This window comes from Scyliorhinus canicula, chromosome 4, assembly GCF_902713615.1.
Source record: "Scyliorhinus canicula chromosome 4, sScyCan1.1, whole genome shotgun sequence".
NCBI lineage: Eukaryota > Metazoa > Chordata > Chondrichthyes > Carcharhiniformes > Scyliorhinidae > Scyliorhinus > Scyliorhinus canicula.
In genome coordinates this window covers 224751835-224770709 of record NC_052149.1, presented here as the reverse complement: position 1 = coordinate 224770709, position 18875 = coordinate 224751835, and the positions used below count along the sequence as shown (strand labels likewise).

The following is an 18875-nucleotide window of genomic DNA, read 5'->3' as shown; positions in this document are numbered from 1 at the left end:
AAACAGGGCCATCGTGAAAAATAATGGGAAGCCTCAAGGCTTTACGTCTTAATGCAGGGAACATCCGCAATAAATAGATGAATTAATCGTGCAAATAGATATAAATGTGTATGATAGAGTCAGGATAATGGAAATATGGCTGCATGGTGAATAGGGATTGGAACTGAATGTTCAGGGGTATTCAGTATTTAGGAAGGACAGACAAAAAGGAAAAGGTGTTGGAGCTGCATTGCTGGTTACAGAGTAAATGTAAGCAATAGTGAGGAAGGATATTAGCTCTGACTGTGTGGAATATGTATGGGGAGAGCTGAGGAGAATCAAGAGGACAAAAAACATTAGTGGGGTTGTATATAGACCTGCAAATGTGGTGATGTTGGGGGATGGCATTGAACAGAGAATTAGAGACACATGCAATCAAAGGACATCTGCAATTATGGATGGAATGAATCTGCATATAGATTGGGTAAATCAAATCAGTCATAATACCGTAGAGGAGGAATTTCTGAAGTGTGTATGGGTTGATTTTCTGGACCAATACATTGAGGAACCAATGAGAAAACAGGCCCTGATTTGGGCCTGCTTTCACCTTTAGCTCATAACAATCCCCAAGTGGTTGGCCTCCAGCCCTGACCTGTGGAAATCGTTTTCCACTCACGAGGTTGGCTGTTGCTGGGGAGATCAATGATGACTTCCCCATGGTCCTCATGGGGCTTATAACACTCCACCCCCCAAAATTCTGAACCTCCACCTTCAGCTGCCAATGGTGTGGGCATTCTGCGCCACTTTGCCCTCAGCATCGTTTATGCCTGGCTTTGGGTCAGATGGAGTATATCAAGTAGCCGTTTCCTGGCTGACCACTGAAGAGATACTAAGCGATACTGCTGGGACTTCAGTGTCAGACATGCTGTTGTCCACCAGCGCAAACATCTCTGTGTCCATGTCAGGTCCTAAGTCATTGTCCTCTTGTTGGACCAGGTATGTCTACCCGGACCGCTGGGCCCTCAGACTAAGGGAAGGTTCATGGTGCGGTGAAGTCAGGTGTCCCGATGGGTGGGTTCCCGCTTTGTTAAGTGATCCAAATGTTTTTTCTGTATCTACCCTTGAACCTGGACTTTATTCAAGATGGTGCTCGGCTGTTCCAGTAGCACATCCGGAAGCCAATATGTCCCATCACCAAAAGTATGAGCAGATACGTCATTTCCAGTGTGAAACGCCTGCTCTGGTGCCCTCAAACCATGAGGTGCCTCTCCCGTGATTCCTATTGCCGTTTGACTTTGGTACCGAGACTCGAAAAGATCAGACTCAGCTGTGTCCTCAGCCGTCGACCCATCAACAGCTCGACTGGGCCGATCCCTAGTGTCATATGCGGCGGTGTACGATAGATAAAAAGGAAGCGCACCAACCATGTGTACATGGACCCCATCGACTGCTTCTTCAGGTGAAAGCGAATCACATTGCTGCTAATGGTGGCAGATCTACAAGCAATTGAACTGTATAACTCATACGTGTTCGATAATGAGGAGGAGCGCAAGAAATATGATGAAGTTGTGAGGCACTTTGATAAACATTGTTCCCTAAAAAGAATGATGCATTTGAGCGATTCATGTTCAGCATGTGAACCCAAAAACCTGGTGAATCATTTGACAGTTTTATCACTGACTTGAGGCTGAAGGCCCATGCGTGCAATTTCAGCAGCCTGAAATCTTCGTTGATCCGCGACCACATTGTCTTTGGTGTAGCTAACGATAAGCTCCAGGAAAGGTTTTTGCAGGAAGAAGAGGGACAAGAATGTCCGAACAAGAATGATGAAAACAAAATCTTAAGGAAGACTGAAGGTCATAAAAATCTCCTGAAACCATTAAAACTAGATTGAAATGGATGCTGGTACTGAACAATTTTCTATTACAAAGTGACTTTGGCCCGAAAGCAAGAGCCAACCTTGTGAGTCGGTCTGCTTTGCAAAAGCTGAATGTGCAGCGGAAAGTTGCTGATTGGCCAGGGCTGCCGGTGGACTTCGGAACAAGAACAATGGAGACCTTCAGTGTCTGAGAACTGGTGTTATCCATGGCAGATATGAGGCACACATTACTGTTTAATATTGTAGACATGGACATTGACAAAGCCTCCAGTCGCCACATTCAAGCACCTGTTCGGATACACAGAGGGAGAATTCAGAATGCCCAAATTATCTAACAGCACCTCTTTTTGGGACTTGTGGGTGGAAACCAGAGCACCCGGAGGAAACCCTCGCAGGCACTCCGCGCAGACAGTAACCCAAGCAGGGAATCAAACCTGGGTCCCTGGCACTGTGAAGCCACAGTGTTAACCACTGTGTCGGGTGGTAAGCAACTCGGAGACTGAGCCAGAGAAAGAGCTGATAACAATCTCAACCTGCAGCTTCACAGACCACTCACACATTCTTGAATTTGACCAAGATGACCCAATACCTGGATCATCACGACCAGAGAGCATCGTAATCTCGAGTGATAAAGAGCAAGTGAGCGATGCTCCAGCGAACCAAGAAGGAGTGGTGCTATTGCCCCAGTTCCAGCCTTCACTCAGGCACCAGAAACCGATTCTCTCCAACATGTCGGTGAGGCCACAGAAGTGGGCATGGTCACACCACCCAAAGATGACGCAACAGCCCCTCAGGGTGCACCTGAAACTCTGCAGACCTCTGAGCACACGGTAAAAACCAGCACCATACCAGAGGCTGCCAAGCCAAAACACAAGAGCAATAAACACATGAAACTGCATCATTATGTTCTCAAACTAAAGAGGAGAAAGAGGAGAAGACCGGAAAAGCCAGCTCATCCCACTAGCAAACCAGCAATGGAAAAAATGAGAAGCAGCAAACAGCGTCACTCCAGGAAGCGCAAAAGAAAGAGGCTGGTGACACAAGTGTGGCAATCATGGGCACAGGCCTTCCAAAGACACAGAACAAAGAGAAAAAGAAACAAGAGACTAGCACGTAAACTTCGAAGAGGCTGGCAACAGCTTGAATGATCACAGAGGTGATGCCGTGAGGGAGGCACAATGACCTGTGCAAAAGTGACTGATGTGGTGTTTTTTGTGCTGCTTATTTCAAGATGGTTGGAGCAGTGTTCACAAAGACCACAAAATAGCTTTAACTTAAACAAAACTATAAATTTATTAACACTACTAACTTGGATTCGAAATGTACTCCAAAAGAATGCACTGCTGTTTATTAATAACATCTAAACTACACTAATCTACAGCTAATCTGACCACTGGTTTAAACTATGATCAGCACTCACTTACACTATCTGTACTTCTGACTCTCATTAGTTAACTCCTCACACACTCTCCCACAAGGCTTAGCATCACTCCCTCATATGGCTGTAACTGTAGTTCCCTCTAGTGGCTACTCTCGGCACTTCATTAATCCTTGCAGCGCCGACAATTATGATAATACCACAATGGATACTGGCTAGGCCTATCATGTTTATGAACACCCTAGTAAAACTCATTCACATTGTTAGAAAAATATCATGAATGTATAAAGTTAAAAGATCAATATTGCTTGTCAACATATCTTAAAGTTTTGTGAGAAAGGGGGATGTGGTGATATGCCTGTTAGTAATATCATAGATGGATGGTGCACGTCCTTCAACCAGTAGGTGGTGGTGCAGACACACCATGCGGATTCAAGACCGTGGTCATGTGACCAGGGACTCGCATATAAGTGGAGACACATTCGTCCATCACCAGATAGTTGTAGGAGATGGTAGTAAGTCGTGATAGGTGTTGTTCCAGAGGAGTATAAAGGAACTCTATGATAACTTGCTCGGTAAAAGATCATTATCTTACCACATGTGATTCAATAAAGACCCTGGTTTGGAATGTCAAAGGGGTGGATTCTCCGCTCCCCAACAGCAAAATCGCATTCGGCGACTGGGCAGAGAATCCGTTTTGGTGCCAAAATCGGAAGCGGCGCCAGTTTTCAAATTCTTCGCCTCCCGAAAATTGGCGTACTCATGGAGTACGCCGCGCCAAGTCCAGGTCCGCGGGCTGAGTCCACCAAGGAGCACAGTGCGGCTGCTGTAGGCCTCCGCCGTGCGCGGCCTCTGACCTGGAAGCACTGGGGGCCGTATCGGCAGCTAGAACTGCGAGCTCTCTGACAGCTGCCTGCTATCCCCCAGCAACAAGGTGAATCAGTGGCTTTTTGACCCCAGTTTTCCTGCCGTAAAAGACCACAGTTTTCATGATGGCGTGAGGACTTAGTCCCAAAAACGGAGAAACCAGTCCAAGGTGTTTTATGGATTCCTTTGCAAGGTATAGAAGTCCAAACACAACCCCCCAGTGCCCCAACTTACCAATTACGGGGTCGTCGAGCCTGCCTCACCCCACCCTAGAAGGGCAGGACACCCCCCCAACAATCGCTGGCACAGGCAATATGCCACTCAGGCACCTTGGCACTGCCAGTGCCCCTGCAAGCTTGGCAGTGCCAACAGGGCACCCTGGAGGCTCCATGGTGACACCCGGGTGGCACTGCTAGCGTGTTTGGGTGCCAAGGGTGCCAAGCTGGCAGTGCCAAAGTGCCTGGGTCGCACCAACATCGCCAGCATATAACTCTCCTCAGACGCCGACGACCACCCAGAGGCCCCCGATCGCCTGGATAACCCCCCCCCCCCCCCCCCAGTTCCATTCCGCCTGGTCCACATTTATGGAGACCAGTGCTAAACGGCGCCCTGCTGGGGTCTCCTAGCCAAGGATTTTCGAGCCCAGGCACTGGGTAGATCTGGTGTAGAAAGATTCAAGTGTGACTAATGGTCGGGATTAAGATCGCGACACCTTGTGAAATCCAATTAGATCTCTCAAAGCATGACGAGCCGAGTAGATCTTACCAGAGGCTTCTCGCTAGATTTACCAGCCGCATTGCGTCCCGAGTCAGGTACGATGCGGCCGTTAGATCGCGCCCTCAATCTTTCCATTACAGATGAACAGTAGCAGCTGTGTGCACCATCTACAAGATGCACTGCAGTAACGCACAAGGCTCCTTAAGCAGCACCTTACAAACTCATGACCACTGCCATCTAGAAGGACAGGGGTAGCAGGTTCCCCTCCAAGTCACTCACCAACCGACTTGGAAATATATTGCCGTTCCTTCACTGTCACTGGATCAAAATCTTGGAACTTCCTACCTAACACCACTGTGGGTGCACCTACACTTCAGGCACTGCAGAATATCAAGGATGCAACTCACCACCACCTTCTGAACATCAACTAGGGATTGACAATAAATGCTGGCCTAGCCAGCGACATCCTGTAAGATGAATTTTAAAAAACAGTCTCTCTCTCACAAGTTTGGACTGATCCCTGCACCACAACCAAAGGAAGGTGGACTGACTGCTGCCCGTATGTTATTGGAGTCACAGCAATCCCCATGATCTTCAACAGTTCCCCTGTGTAGGTTGTTAAACTCGTTTTGTTATCACGCAATGTCAGTGACAGATCCCTGTACGAAGAAGCCAAGACGTGCGGAGGTCTACAATGGAGACAGAAGCCCCAGTGTCCATTTTCATCAGCATCGGGTTCCCATTCACCTGCAAGGTGACTTGGATCGGTGCGTGTCTCAGAGTCAAGACACAGTTCAATTCAATCAAACAGTCATCCTCCTCCGGGGCATCCATGTGTAAGGCCCTGGTCCAGGGTGACCTCAGTGTTTGTCGCGGACTGCGTCCCCTGTGCTGCACTGGGTGACCCTGACCCTCATGAGCCCTTTGACCACAAAGTTGGCAATGCGGACAACTCTCACCATCATTCTTGGGCGAAGTATCTCACCGGGCAGCGGCAATGCCCAGTACCCAAACTCTGCCATGGCCTTGCCTCGGGGGTTGCTTTGTCGAAGGAATTCTGGCTGGACCAACACCGTCCCATGAACTGCAGGAAGTTTGAAAAGGAGTGCAGCCCAAACTAAGGACACAATAGTTTATGGATCCCTCACCTCCTGTACACCTTTATCTGTGTTTTCACAAGAGAAGGAATGCTCATGGCCTGTTTCAAACCTGAAGTTGTTTCCACTAACAGCTTCATCTGCGTGGTCATATTGTGAAAACCACACACGAGCCAGTCCCTCAACATCCTAGAGAGAGATGGCCTGAACTCTCAGTGTTCATCCAGATGTCGCAGGTAGATCAAGAGGACCATGACTGATTCACCAGGAGAATGCACTGGCGGATTAAAACGATAATGTTGTATAATTAGGGAAAACCTGGAGTCATAGTGGTCTGAAACGACAGCCACCAATTCATCAAAAGACCTGTCGCTGGGTAAGTCAAACTCTTTCTGATTCCAAACGTCTGGGCCCCGCAGGTGGTCAGGAGGAGAACATTTCTGTTGGTCTCCCCCCCAATATCCTATTTGCCTGGAAGAAATAACCCAAGCGCTCCACATTCTGGTTCCAATCTTCCAGGCCTGCGTCAAATGTGTCCAGTTTACCGAATAACGGCATCTTAACTGATACAATGTGACGTAACCAACAGCGAACCTTCGGCGGTTAGGCGAATTAGTGGGCCGAACTGGAGTTTCCGTTACTCCTCGTCACCAATGACTTAGAGGAGGCTGGCTGTTAACTAACAGATTTATTGACAATATTTACAATGGGTCTGCATAAAGCAGCATTTCACTCCCAGTACAGTCTGAGCTGGGAGGTCTAACCACAAGAGGCCCTGATTTGGGCCTACTTTTATCTATTTCTCATAACAAGCCCCAGGTGGTTGACCTCCACCGCCTACCTGGGGAGCTCATAATCCACAAGTCCCACTGGGAGATCAATATTGTTTCCTTGTGCTCCCCATGAGCATTATGACATACTCCATCCAACTCACTCACTGTACTGTTACTTTGGATTCCATGCCACTTCCAAATTAGTTTAAACCCTGCCCAGTAGCATGAACAAACCACCCTGCTCGCTGTAGTCCAATATCTACAGAGAGACAGAGAACGTTAGCAAGATGAGGCTTCCCTTGACCATCCAATGCCACTAGGTTACATGGTAACCCTGAGTTGTACTGCTGTGCCACCCTGAACATGTCTCCTCCCTCCCCCACCTCTCCCGGCCCCTTCCAGATGATGTCATCTGCACTGCACGCCTGTCCGCATCAGTGCATAGAACCTGGCCTGTGATGTGGGGAGGTCTATCGTCACCACTCATCCTTGTCTACAAGTGTACTGGTGACTGCTGAAACCCTGTGTTGGCGATGGGCCCAGTGGCTCCTGTAATGTTCTTGTCGGATGGCCTAATTTATATTACAAGAACACTTGTAACTAAAGCTATAAATGATTTATTAACATTAACTGTGGGTCAACTATATACAAAACAACAGATCAAAGATAGTATTAACATGCACAAGCAACCTCTCTTCCAGCTCTTCAGTCAGCCTGAGGTCAATTGACTCTAACATTCACTTAGATACTAATACGACTCCTTGCTGTTTCATATCTGATATGGGCGGTGGGGGAGAAATAAGATTGAGATGCAGATCTACGTCTTGAACAATTTCACTATGAATAGTTTGTGTCACTGCTTTAGATAATGCATCTTCATTAAATTGCATCTCATTGGCGAATTGTAGTGTCTAAAATCAGTGAACACAATGCTAAATTTGCAGATAATGTTCTCAGAATTATTGGAGTGTTGATCCAATCCGTTGTGGATGCTATATACCAACAGCACTAGACCTAATTCTTCACTGGACTGATCACCTAATCATGAATCCAAGTCCTCGGATACAATACAAAATGGGACAGAATAAACTTCACCACCACACTCAGATCACAAGCACCACAACATTTAATGTTTGAACCTTCATAATCTCTCAGAGATATTTTGTGCTTTCTTCCAATTAGCTGAATTTTTAGATTTTTAAAATCAGTCATGCTGATTAAATTGGCATTGGCACCTGTGTCTAACTTCAATTGGACCACTGTGCCATTCACTTTAAGTGGCAGCAGTAATTTTTCCTCATCAACTGCGATAATTTTAAATGGAGTATCAGTTAGCATTTTTTTAAGTGCTTGATAATTTTGTTGCTGTCTACAAAAAATATCCTTCTCTGTTATTACTCCAACAAACGATGATGTTTCATCACTGGAGACCGTGTCTTTCACTGTGCTGAGTGATCTGGGGTTGAACTTAGAGTAACAATTCTGAGCAAAGTGATTTTTTCCTTTGCATCTGGAACATAGGAAGCACAGTAGCACAGTGGTTAGCACAATTGCTTCACAGCTCCAGTGTCCCAGGCTCGATTCCCGGCTTGGGTCACTGTCTGTGTGGAGTCTGCACGTGTCTGGTGGGTTTCCTCCTGGTGCTCCGGTTTCCTCCCAGAGTCCAAAGATGTGCAGGTTAGGTGGATTGGCCATAGAACATAGAACATAGAATGATACAGCGCAGTACAGGCCCTTCGGCCCTCGATGTTGCACCGACATGAAAAAAAAAACTAAAGGCCATCTAACCTACACTATGCCCTTATCATCCATATGCTTATCCAATAAACTTTTAAATGCCCTCAATGTTGGCGAGTTCACTACTGTTGCAGGTAGGGCATTCCACGGCCTCACCACTCTTTGCGTAAAAAACCCACCTCTGACCTCTGTCCTATATCTATTACCCCTCAATTTAAGGCTATGTCCCCTCGTGCTAGCCACCCCCATCCGCGGGAGAAGGCTCTCGCTGTCCACCCTATCTAACCCTCTGATCATTTTGTATGCCTCTATTAAGTCACCTCTTAACCTTCTTCTCTCTAACGAAAACAACCTCAAGTCCATCAGCCTTTCCTCATAAGATTTTCCCTCCATACCAGGCAACATCCTGGTAAATCTCCTCTGCACCCGTTCCAAAGCTTCCACGTCCTGCCTATAATGAGGCGACCAGAACTGTACGCAATACTCCAAATGCGGCCGTACTAGAGTTTTGTACAACTGCAACATTACCTCATGGCTCCGGAACTCAATCCCTCTACCAATAAAGGCCAACACACCATAGGCCTTCTTCACAACCCTATCAACCTTGGTGGCAACTTTCAGGGATCTATGTACATGGACACCAAGATCCCTCTGCTCATCCACACTACCAAGAATTTTACCATTAGCCAAATATTTCGCATTCCTGTTATTCTTTCCAAAGTGAATCACCTCACACTTCTCCACATTAAACTCCATTTGCCACCTCTCAGCCCAGCTCTGCAGCTTATCTATGTCCCTCTGTAACCTGCAACATCCTTCCGCACTATCTACAACTCCACCGACTTTAGTGTCGTCTGCAAATTTACTCACCCATCCTTCTGCGCCCTCCTCTAGGTCATTTATAAAAATGACAAACAGCAACGGCCCCAGAACAGATCCTTGTGGTACGCCACTCGTAACTGAACTCCATTCTGAACATTTCCCATCAACTACCACTCTCTGTCTTCTTTCAACTAGCCAATTTCTGATCCACATCTCTAATTCACCCTCAATCCCCAGCCTCCGTATTTTCTACAATAGCCGACCGTGGGGAACCTTATCAAATGCTTTACTGAAATCCATATACACCACATCAACTGCTCTACCCTCATCTACCTGTTCAGTCACCTTCTCAAAGAACTCGATAAGGTTTGTGAGGCATGACCTACCCTTCACAAAACCATGCTGACTATCCGTAATCATATTATTCCTATCTAGATGATTATAAATCGTATCTTTTATAATCCTCTCCAAGACCTTACCCACCACAGACGTTAGGCTCACCGGCCTATAGTTACCGGGGTTATCTCTACTCCCCTTTTTGAACAAAGGGACTTCATTTGCTATCCTCCAGTCCTCTGGCACTATTCCTGTAGCCAATGATGACCGAAAAATCAAAGCCAAAGGCTCAGCAATCTCTTCCCTGGCTTCCCAGAGAATCCTAGGATAAATCCCATCCGGCCCCGGGGACTTATCTATTTTCACCTTGTCCAGAATTGCCAACACGTCTTCCCTACGCACCTCAATGCCATCTATTCTAATAGCCTGGGTCTCAGCATTCTCCTCCACAATATTATCTTTATCTTGAGTGAATACTGACGAAAAGTATTCATTTAGTATCTCGCTTATCTCCTCAGCCTCCACACACAACTTCCCACCACTGTCCTTGACTGGCCCTACTCTTATCCTAGTCATTCTTTTATTCCTGACATACCTATAGAAAGCTTTTGGGTTTTCCTTGATCCTACCTGCCAAAGACTTCTCATGTCCCCTCCTTGCTCGTCTCAGCTCTCTCTTTAGATCCTTCCTCGCTTCCTTGTAACTATCAAGCGCCCCAACTGAAACTTCATGCCTCATCTTCACATAGGCCTCCTTCTTCCTCTTTACAAGAGATTCCACTTCTTTGGTAAACCACGGTTCCCTCGCTCGACCCCTTCCTCCCTGCCTGACTGGTACGTACTTATCAAGAACATGCAATAGCTGTTCCTTGAACAAGCTCCACATATCCAGAGTGCCCAACCCTTGCAGCCTACTTCTCCAACCAACACATCCTAAGTCATGTCTAATGGCATCATAATTGCCCTTCCCCCAGCTATAACTCTTGCCCTGCGGGGTATACTTATCCCTTTCCATCACTAACGTAAAGGTCACCGAATTGTGGTCACTGTTTCCAAAGTGCTCACCTACCTCCAGATCTAACACCTGGCCTGGTTCATTACCCAAAACCAAATCCAATGTGGCCTCGCCTCTTGTTGGCCTGTCAACATATTGTGTCAGGAAACCCTCCTGCACACATTGTACAAAGAACGACTCATCTAATGTACTCGAACTATATCTTTTCCAGTCAATATTTGGAAAGTTGAAGTCTCCCATAACAACTACCCTGTTACTTTCGCTCTTTTCCAGAATCATCTTCGCCATCCTTTCCTCTACATCCCTAGAACTTTTAGGTGGCCTATAGAAAACTCCCAACAGGGTGACCTCTCCTTTCCTGTTTCTAACCTCAGCCCATACTACCTCAGAAGAAGAGTCCCCATCTAGCATCCTTTCCGCCACCGTAATACTGTCCTTGACTAGCAGCGCCACACCTCCCCCTCTTTTGCCCCCTTCTCTGAGCTTACTAAAACACCTAAACCCCGGAACCTGCAACAACCATTCCTGTCCCTGCTCTATCCATGTCTCTGAAATGGCCATAACGTCGAAGTCCCAGGTACCAACCCATGCTGCCAGTTCCCCTACCTTATGTCGTATACTCCTGGCATTGAAGTAGACACACTTCAAACCACCTACCTGAACACTGGCACCCTCCTGCGAAGTCAAATCTGTGCTCCTGACCTCTATACTCTCAATCCCCCGTACCCCAAAACTACAATCCAGATTCCCATGCCCCTGCTGAATTAGTTTAAACCCCCCCAAAGAGCACTAACAAATCTCCCCCCCAGGATATTGGTGCCCCTCAGGTTCAGATGTAGACCATCCTGTCTATAGAGGTCCCACCTTCCCCAGAAAGAGCCCCAGTTATCCAGAAATCTGAATCCCTCCCGCCTGCACCATCCCTGTAGCCACGTGTTTAATTGCTCTCTCTCCCTATTCATCATCTCACTATCACGTGGCACGGGCAACAACCCAGAGATAACAACTCTGTTTGTTCTCGCTCTGAGCTTCCATCCTAGCTCCCTAAAGGCCTGCCTGACATCCTTGTCCCCTTTCCTACCTATGTCGTTAGTGCCAATGTGGACTATGATAAATTGCCCTTAGTGTCGCAAAAGGTTGGATGGGGTTACTGGGTTACGGGAACAGAGTGGAGGTGTGGTCTTGGGTCGGTGCTCTTTCCAAGGGGCAGAGCAGACTCTATGCGCCGAATGGCCTCCTTCTGCACTGTAAATTCTATGATTCTGAAACTAGCCAAATGCTGGACACTGCCTTAATTTGTGCCTTTGACCACATATTTTACATCGAAATACTTCATCCTGATCTTCAACCTATTCTTCATTACGAGGAGCTGCAGGAACGTTCCTGCCTTTTTAAAAAGTTTCCCGCCTTTTGGAAAAAGTGTGGCCACCGGAATGCTTTCCTCCAAGAAGCTGCCGCCATTACTAAGAAACATTTTAGCATGCTGTGCTGCTGGCTCGTGAACCTGACAATTCTTAACTGATTGTTCCAAGGACAGTTCCGATTGCCTCTGCAACCGTTCACTCAGCTTATTTTCATACACACCAAACACAATCTGGTCCTGAATCATAGAAGGTTCCACCACAGAAAAATGATAGGTTTTAGCTTTTAATTTGAAATCACTGATGAAATGATCTATAGACTCTTCTGTCTTCTGTAAATGTGATCTAAATACATAACGTTCATAAATTTCATTCTTTCTGGGGGTGCAATGTGCATCACACCTTCAAATTACTTTGTTAAAATTTTTACTACCATCGTCGTTTGCAAATTTAAACATATTAAACACAGAAATTGTTTCGGCCCTGATGCTGTTAGGAACACCACTATCTTGCGTGAATCTAATTGATCTTCTAAATTTACTGCAGCAAGAAAAAGATTAAATTGTTGTTTAAACCCAGGCCAGTTGCTATCCACATTACCATGAAATCTGAGACTCATTGGTGGTTTCAACAACTCCATGTTGTTAATTCTTGCAGTCTGCAAAATCTTCAAATCTCTGTGGACCTCGAGGTAGGCTGATAGTTTTGTTTTTCAGTGTTTAATACTATCAAACCCTGGTACCATGTAATATTCTTGTTGGATGGCCTGATTTATATTACAAGAACACTTGTAGCTAAAGCTTTAAACAATTTATTAAAATTAACTGTAGGTCAACTATTTATAAAACATCAGATGAAGAACAATATTAACATGCACAAGCAACCTCTCTCTTCCAGCTCTTCAGTCAGTCTGAGGTCATCTGACTTTAACATTCACTTACATACTAATGAGACTCCCAGTAGTCAATTGGTGAATTACAACACAACCATGATATCATCACAGCACCTGTCCTGTTTCTCCTAGTGGGTCGACCCATGGGTCTCCTCACTTATGGATGGGCAGTCAGAGCTTGGAGATGCCTCGTGATCTATGGGTGGGATAGCTGATAGTGTCACTGGTGTGGCTTCCAATCTGAGAGAGATGGTGTGTCACGAAGGGTTCCAATGGCTACAGTGCATGTTTCCATTGTTTGGGATGAGCTCTTCTATCCCCCTATTTCCTATACTATGGGACTGCACTTCTTAGGCGTGCCAGCACCTGGTGGGCCAGCGACTGAGCATGTCCATGTCCATCCTGTTGATGATACTGCTGGGGTATAAGGGTATCCAGATGGGTGAGCTGGGTGGGTTTCCATGGTGAGCAGTCAGCAGTGTGAACAAGGAGGAGACTGTAAGTTGCCGCAAGGGGTGGGTTTAAATGAAATAACATAGCAATGGGAGTCTGAGCTGGGCCACTCTGATCCTGAGGGGGACATCCCGAGTCCATGCACTTGGCACTAAGCCATTCCCCGCTACTCCCTAAGGTCCAGGCAGACATCTCCCAGCAAGGAGATGCTCCCCCTCAACCAACATGGCTCTCATGCCCGCTTGTAAATACTTGCACCAATTCACATCTGCCTGAGAGGCTGAGAGCATGGTGAAGGGGTGGAGCATCTGGTGACCAGCCCATTAATCATAGTCAAATCAATGCAAATTGCGGATTTTTATGGGGACACTGGCGATAGGCGTGAACTTTGAGGCAGCAGCCAGGAGAGGACCAGAGCGTCACAACGGAATCAGCACTGGGCGCCAATACTGTTTTTTGCTGAACAGAATATTACCGCCCTATTGCTGCCATGGTCGGAAAGCGGAGAATCCCCCACATATATTTCCAGACTTGTTTGAGAATCAATTTACAGTGTACAGACCTCTCCTAATGTACAATTAGTGTTTTTAAAATCAAATTAATCAGGAAACATAATAATAATAGGCTGTATATTAAAGGTTATATTACTGCACAGATGCATTTTCAGAGACTTAATTAATGAATAATTTGGGAATTATTAACAAGTCTTTAAGACCAAGCAGCAAGTTTCCCACTCAGTCACGAATGGTAACCCAGGCAACCCTTACACTGCTGTGTTTTTAAAAAATTACTTCATGGGATGTGGCCGTAGCTGGCAAGGCAAGTATTTGTTGCCCATCCCTAATTGCGAACTGAGAGGCAGTTAAGAGACACTGCACTGCTGTGGACTTCGAGTCACATGCAGGCCAGATCAGGTAAGTACAGGACATTAGTGAACCAGATGGGGTTTTACAACAATTGACAATGGTTTTATGGTTATTATTAAATTCCAGATTTTTATTGAATATAAATTTCACCATCTGCCTTGGTGGGATTTGAACCTGGATACCCTGTGTTTCTGGAATATTAATCCAGTGACAATTCCACTGCAGCACTGCCTCCCTCTTAAGGGAATGACCACCAAAATTACCATTCTTTTCCAATACATCTATTGATTAATTTCTTGTTCTTCAATTGTCTCATAACTGAGCCTCGCTGCTCATTCAATCATTTCTGGTTGATTTCCAATAATGCAGTAATTGGTTTAAAATCTCTCCCAGATTAATTCTAAATGGCTTCTTCCCGTGTTAGCTAATAACATGAAAGACCATGGCCAGGATTCTCCCCTACCCGGCGGGTTGGGGGTCCTGGCGTAGCGGAGTGGCACCAACGATTAGGCCCGTGCCGGAGTGGTTGGCGACACACCAACTGGTGCCAAAACCGTCTCCAACGGCCTTTGACGTCCGCTCCCCGGCATCGGGGCTGGCCGAAAGGCATTTTCCGGTTTGCGCATGCGCCAGTGCGTCAGCTGGTGTTGCCGTCACCACCGGCGCATGCGCGGTAGGGGGGTTCTCTTCCACCTCCGCCATGGTGGAGGCCGTGGCGGCGGCGGAAGAAAAAGAGTGCCCCCACGGCACTCGCCCACCCGCCGATTGGTGGGCCCCGATCGCAGGCCTGGCCACCGTGGGGGCACCCCCTGGGGTCCGATCGCCCCGCACCCCCCCAGGACCCCGGGGGCCTGCTCGCGCCGCCAATCCCGGGTGGCGGAGAATTTCTGCCACGGCGGGGGCGCGATTTTCGCCAGCCCCGGGCAATTCTCCAATCCTGCGGGGGTCGGAGAATTTCACCCCATATTCACCAACTAAAATTATTGATTTTTAAAACTACCAACATACTACACAGAAGATCAGCCCACTCCCCTGCCATCGGATTTCATTCCCCTGATTGTTGTTCATAGAATCCTTACAGTATAGAAGGAGGCCTTACGGCCCATCAAGACTGCATCGATTCTTGGAAAGAACAGCCGACTCATGGAGACTCAATGATTGGTGATCTGCTCAGGGGGATTTTGGGAAGACGCCAAGTTAAATGATTTCGGGTGCTGTAATGACTCTGATGTGGATCGATGTACTGGCCGCAGGTGTAAGTGTTGGATCACACTCAGAATAGAGCTGGAGACTTTTCCATGTCTGATGATGAGCTTCTACGTTTCCATCACAAACTCATTGAGTGAGATTCCATCACTGTTCTCGGGGGTTTCAGCATCCGCACATACCGTTCAAATTATGTAACCTTCACCTGACCTAGGACGCTCTAGCAGGTTCATGGTTATGGGTCATTGTCTCATTTCTGATTTACTTACATTGCTGGAGACTGAGAATATTCATCCCCACTATGTTATTTATTGACAGATATAGAAACATAGAAAATTGGGAAAAGCGTAGACCATTCAGCCCTTTGAGCTGCTCCACCATTCACAATTGCTCCAACTCAGAGTCACACTCTCAGGTTTTCCAAATACTCCTTTATACCCATCCATTTCATTCTTAAATCTCTTCAATGACTTGGCCTTCCAGAGCCGTCTGTGATAAAGAATTCCACAGGTTCATCACCCTCTGAGTGAAGAGGTTTCTCCTCACCTCAGCCCTAAATGTCCTACCTCATACCCAGAGACTGTGACACCCACCCACCCCTCCGGCCAGCCAGAGGAAACAACTTCCCTGTATCCAGCCCTATCAGAATTATATACGTTTCAATGTGATCCCCTCTCATTGATCTAAATTCCAGTGAATACAGGCCCAGTTGACCCAATCTCTCCTCATTAGACAATCCTTCATTCCTAGGATACAATGTTCTTTGTGTTTAATCTGTTCTTATTCATTAACGCAGAAAGGTATAAGTGCCCTATGGGCAAATCATAAGTCAGTTGGAAGCTAATCATTGAATTGCAACTGCAGCTATTTACACTAAACCTTACTGATCTGTTTTTCACAGTTGAGTCAAGTCCACAGGAACCCCCGCTGGGCAGTGACGTCACCCTCAGTTGTACCATCTCCAGCCTCTCAGATACAGTCAGTCTTCACTGGAAACAGAGAGACTCATCTCAGCTGAACAGGAGTAAAACTGATCAGATCCAAATCAACAACACAGTCTATCTGACAGTCAAACATGTTGCAGTGGAGGATGAGAGGATGTATGAGTGTAAAGTGAAGGAAAAAGGATCTATTATTCTCACAGGAAAAGCAGATTTTTCCATGTCCAAAAGTAAGTGCAGTTTCCTCACAGTGGATATAAGTGAGTTACTCGTATAAAACTGTTACTGAAAGTGGGGTCCTAAACGTCAATCATCAACACTTCATGGTGACAGTCACCATTTGGTGATCTGGTTCACAAAACAACATTCATCAAAAAACTATCCTGAATGCCACCTCTAACCAGGTTCTGCTGCTATTTGAACAGATTCCAGCTGCTGCACACTCTCAGCTTCCTGAAGTATTGAACTGGGAGCTCGACTAAGGCAGGGATTCATTGACCATGAATGGGAGAGGGAAGGATGGAAACAGTGGGAATGTGGAGGAGAGATGATGGATAAAGGGAAATGACGGAGGCTGGAAGTGGCGTTTTGGGAGAGGAAGAGAGGTAAAGCTGAGAGTGACACTTTGCAGTAGAAGATCAAAGTTTGTATTTATGTGAAGTGTAGAATAAATCCAGGTAATTGAGTGGGGAACCAGTGTCCAGCTGTAAACAGAGAGCTTGTGATTGAGGAACAAGAACAGAGTCAGTAAGGTGTTTCCTTGGCCCTTCCACTCGATGGACACTGGAACTGACAGAGTGAGTGAGGCAGTTGAACATTGGAAGGTAGAAAATCTGAGCATTGTGAAAAAGACACATGCTGTCAATACTTTTCATTTTGCACTCATCAGGGAACAACAATTTATACTGCATGAGGAGAGAGTACTGATTGGTTGGTAAGTGCATTCCGATTGCTGCATTCTCCGTGACAACGCCTCTCCAATTTGGCATTCTTGTAAATTGTCCTGATGAGCGCAGGATGAAAAGATTCAACAGCAACAATTGTTTACAGCAATACTCAAGTTCTATGCCACCAAATGACTATCACAAAACCTGAATTGCAGCAAGTGGTGACATAATATGAAATAAAACAGCAAAGGCTTTCAGTGATACCCTGCCCTGACTGTCACTAGCATCATCTGGTCTATGGATTTCCAGCTGGGAGCCGAATATCCTGTGCCGGAAGAAAGATCAAGCAGGAATTGTAAAATATTAAATGTGAGAGGAGGCAGATATTCACTGTGAAGAAACCTACAATTTGGCAGCAGCTAAAACAGCAGCACCTTGTTTTCTGGATTGTGTTAAAGTGGGTCAAGCTCATGGAGCAGGAATCTGCCCACCTTACATTAGGGAGATGAGAACTAGAGGCAGAATGTTGCCAGATTTCATAATATTCTGTATGTGGCCATTTATAAATAATTATTCCATACAAATGTGGATTCCACTTGTCTGAAGGAATCCAAATTCAGGCCATTGCAAAATTCTACACAAACTGCAGCTCCCATCAACACAACCTAACGTTATTGCCAAATCCTCATAATATTTGGGTATATGATTCACAGCAAAAAATATAAAAGAAATTAAATATAAAAAATATTGTATGATTTTCAAGAACAATCTGTTTTGTGCAAATTGAATTAATCAAGTTATTATTTTTCACATCTAATTTTAACCATTTTCATATTTTTGCTTTTCCTGTGCCTCCACACCCATACAATTCTCACTCATTGTTCTAACTCTCTCTCTGTTACAGTTTTATATACGAGGCATTACACTCTTTATCGGTCAGGCACTGATCACAGTGAAATCGATCTGAGTTGTTTTGGTTATTATTACCCCAACAATGCTGAATGGAGATGGAGGTCACATCATCATCAAACTCAGGAGAAAGTAATAGCATCTGCCTCAAGATCTCAGCCCATCAATGTAAACAGGATTGACTTTGGGGATCGACTGACCTCCACAGTGACAAATTTTAATGGCAAGAACTTCAACATGAGGATTGTCCCTGTCCTATTTGAAGATGCTGGAGATTACACATGTCATCTGGAAACATCTAAAATGGTGACAATCACACTCATCACAGTTAAAGGTAGGAGACAGAATTTTGCCGTTGTTTTCAATGATCAAGTCGTTGTTTAAAATCTAAATGATTTTCTTGTTTACACAGTCACAGCTGAACCATCTGATGCAGTGAGTGAGGGAGACAACGTTACCCTGACCTGCTCTGTCTCTGATGTCACTGACTCACTGAGACTTGTTTGGATCAGCAGTGATGGGAAAACTGTTGCCGAGAAAACATTAAATAGACGGAATGGGGAAGAGAAATCATTGAAACTGATTATTCAGAAAGCTGAGAGAGGCAGTAGGAGCTGGACATGTGTTTTGTTCAATCAAAACCTGCCATTGCTTTCAGTCCTGTACTATCTGGAATCCAGTGGTAAGTGAGTCAAAATTTACTCTTTATACTTTTAATCTGAAGAGAAAATTCTTCTCTCTTACTGAACTGTTCGGTCATA

The 18875-nt window shown here is 45.8% G+C and overlaps 1 protein-coding gene across 1 annotated transcript in view; it reads left to right on the top strand.

The window, feature by feature from the left end:
* Nucleotides 1–18875, top strand: part of LOC119965406 — a 218882-nt gene that overhangs the window by 102439 nt on the left and 97568 nt on the right. The window contains exons 6-8 of the mRNA XM_038796157.1: nucleotides 16279–16548; nucleotides 18110–18448; nucleotides 18527–18796. Coding sequence (XP_038652085.1) covers nucleotides 16279–16548; nucleotides 18110–18448; nucleotides 18527–18796 — 879 coding nt within the window. The remainder of the gene's footprint in view (nucleotides 1–16278; nucleotides 16549–18109; nucleotides 18449–18526; nucleotides 18797–18875) is intronic.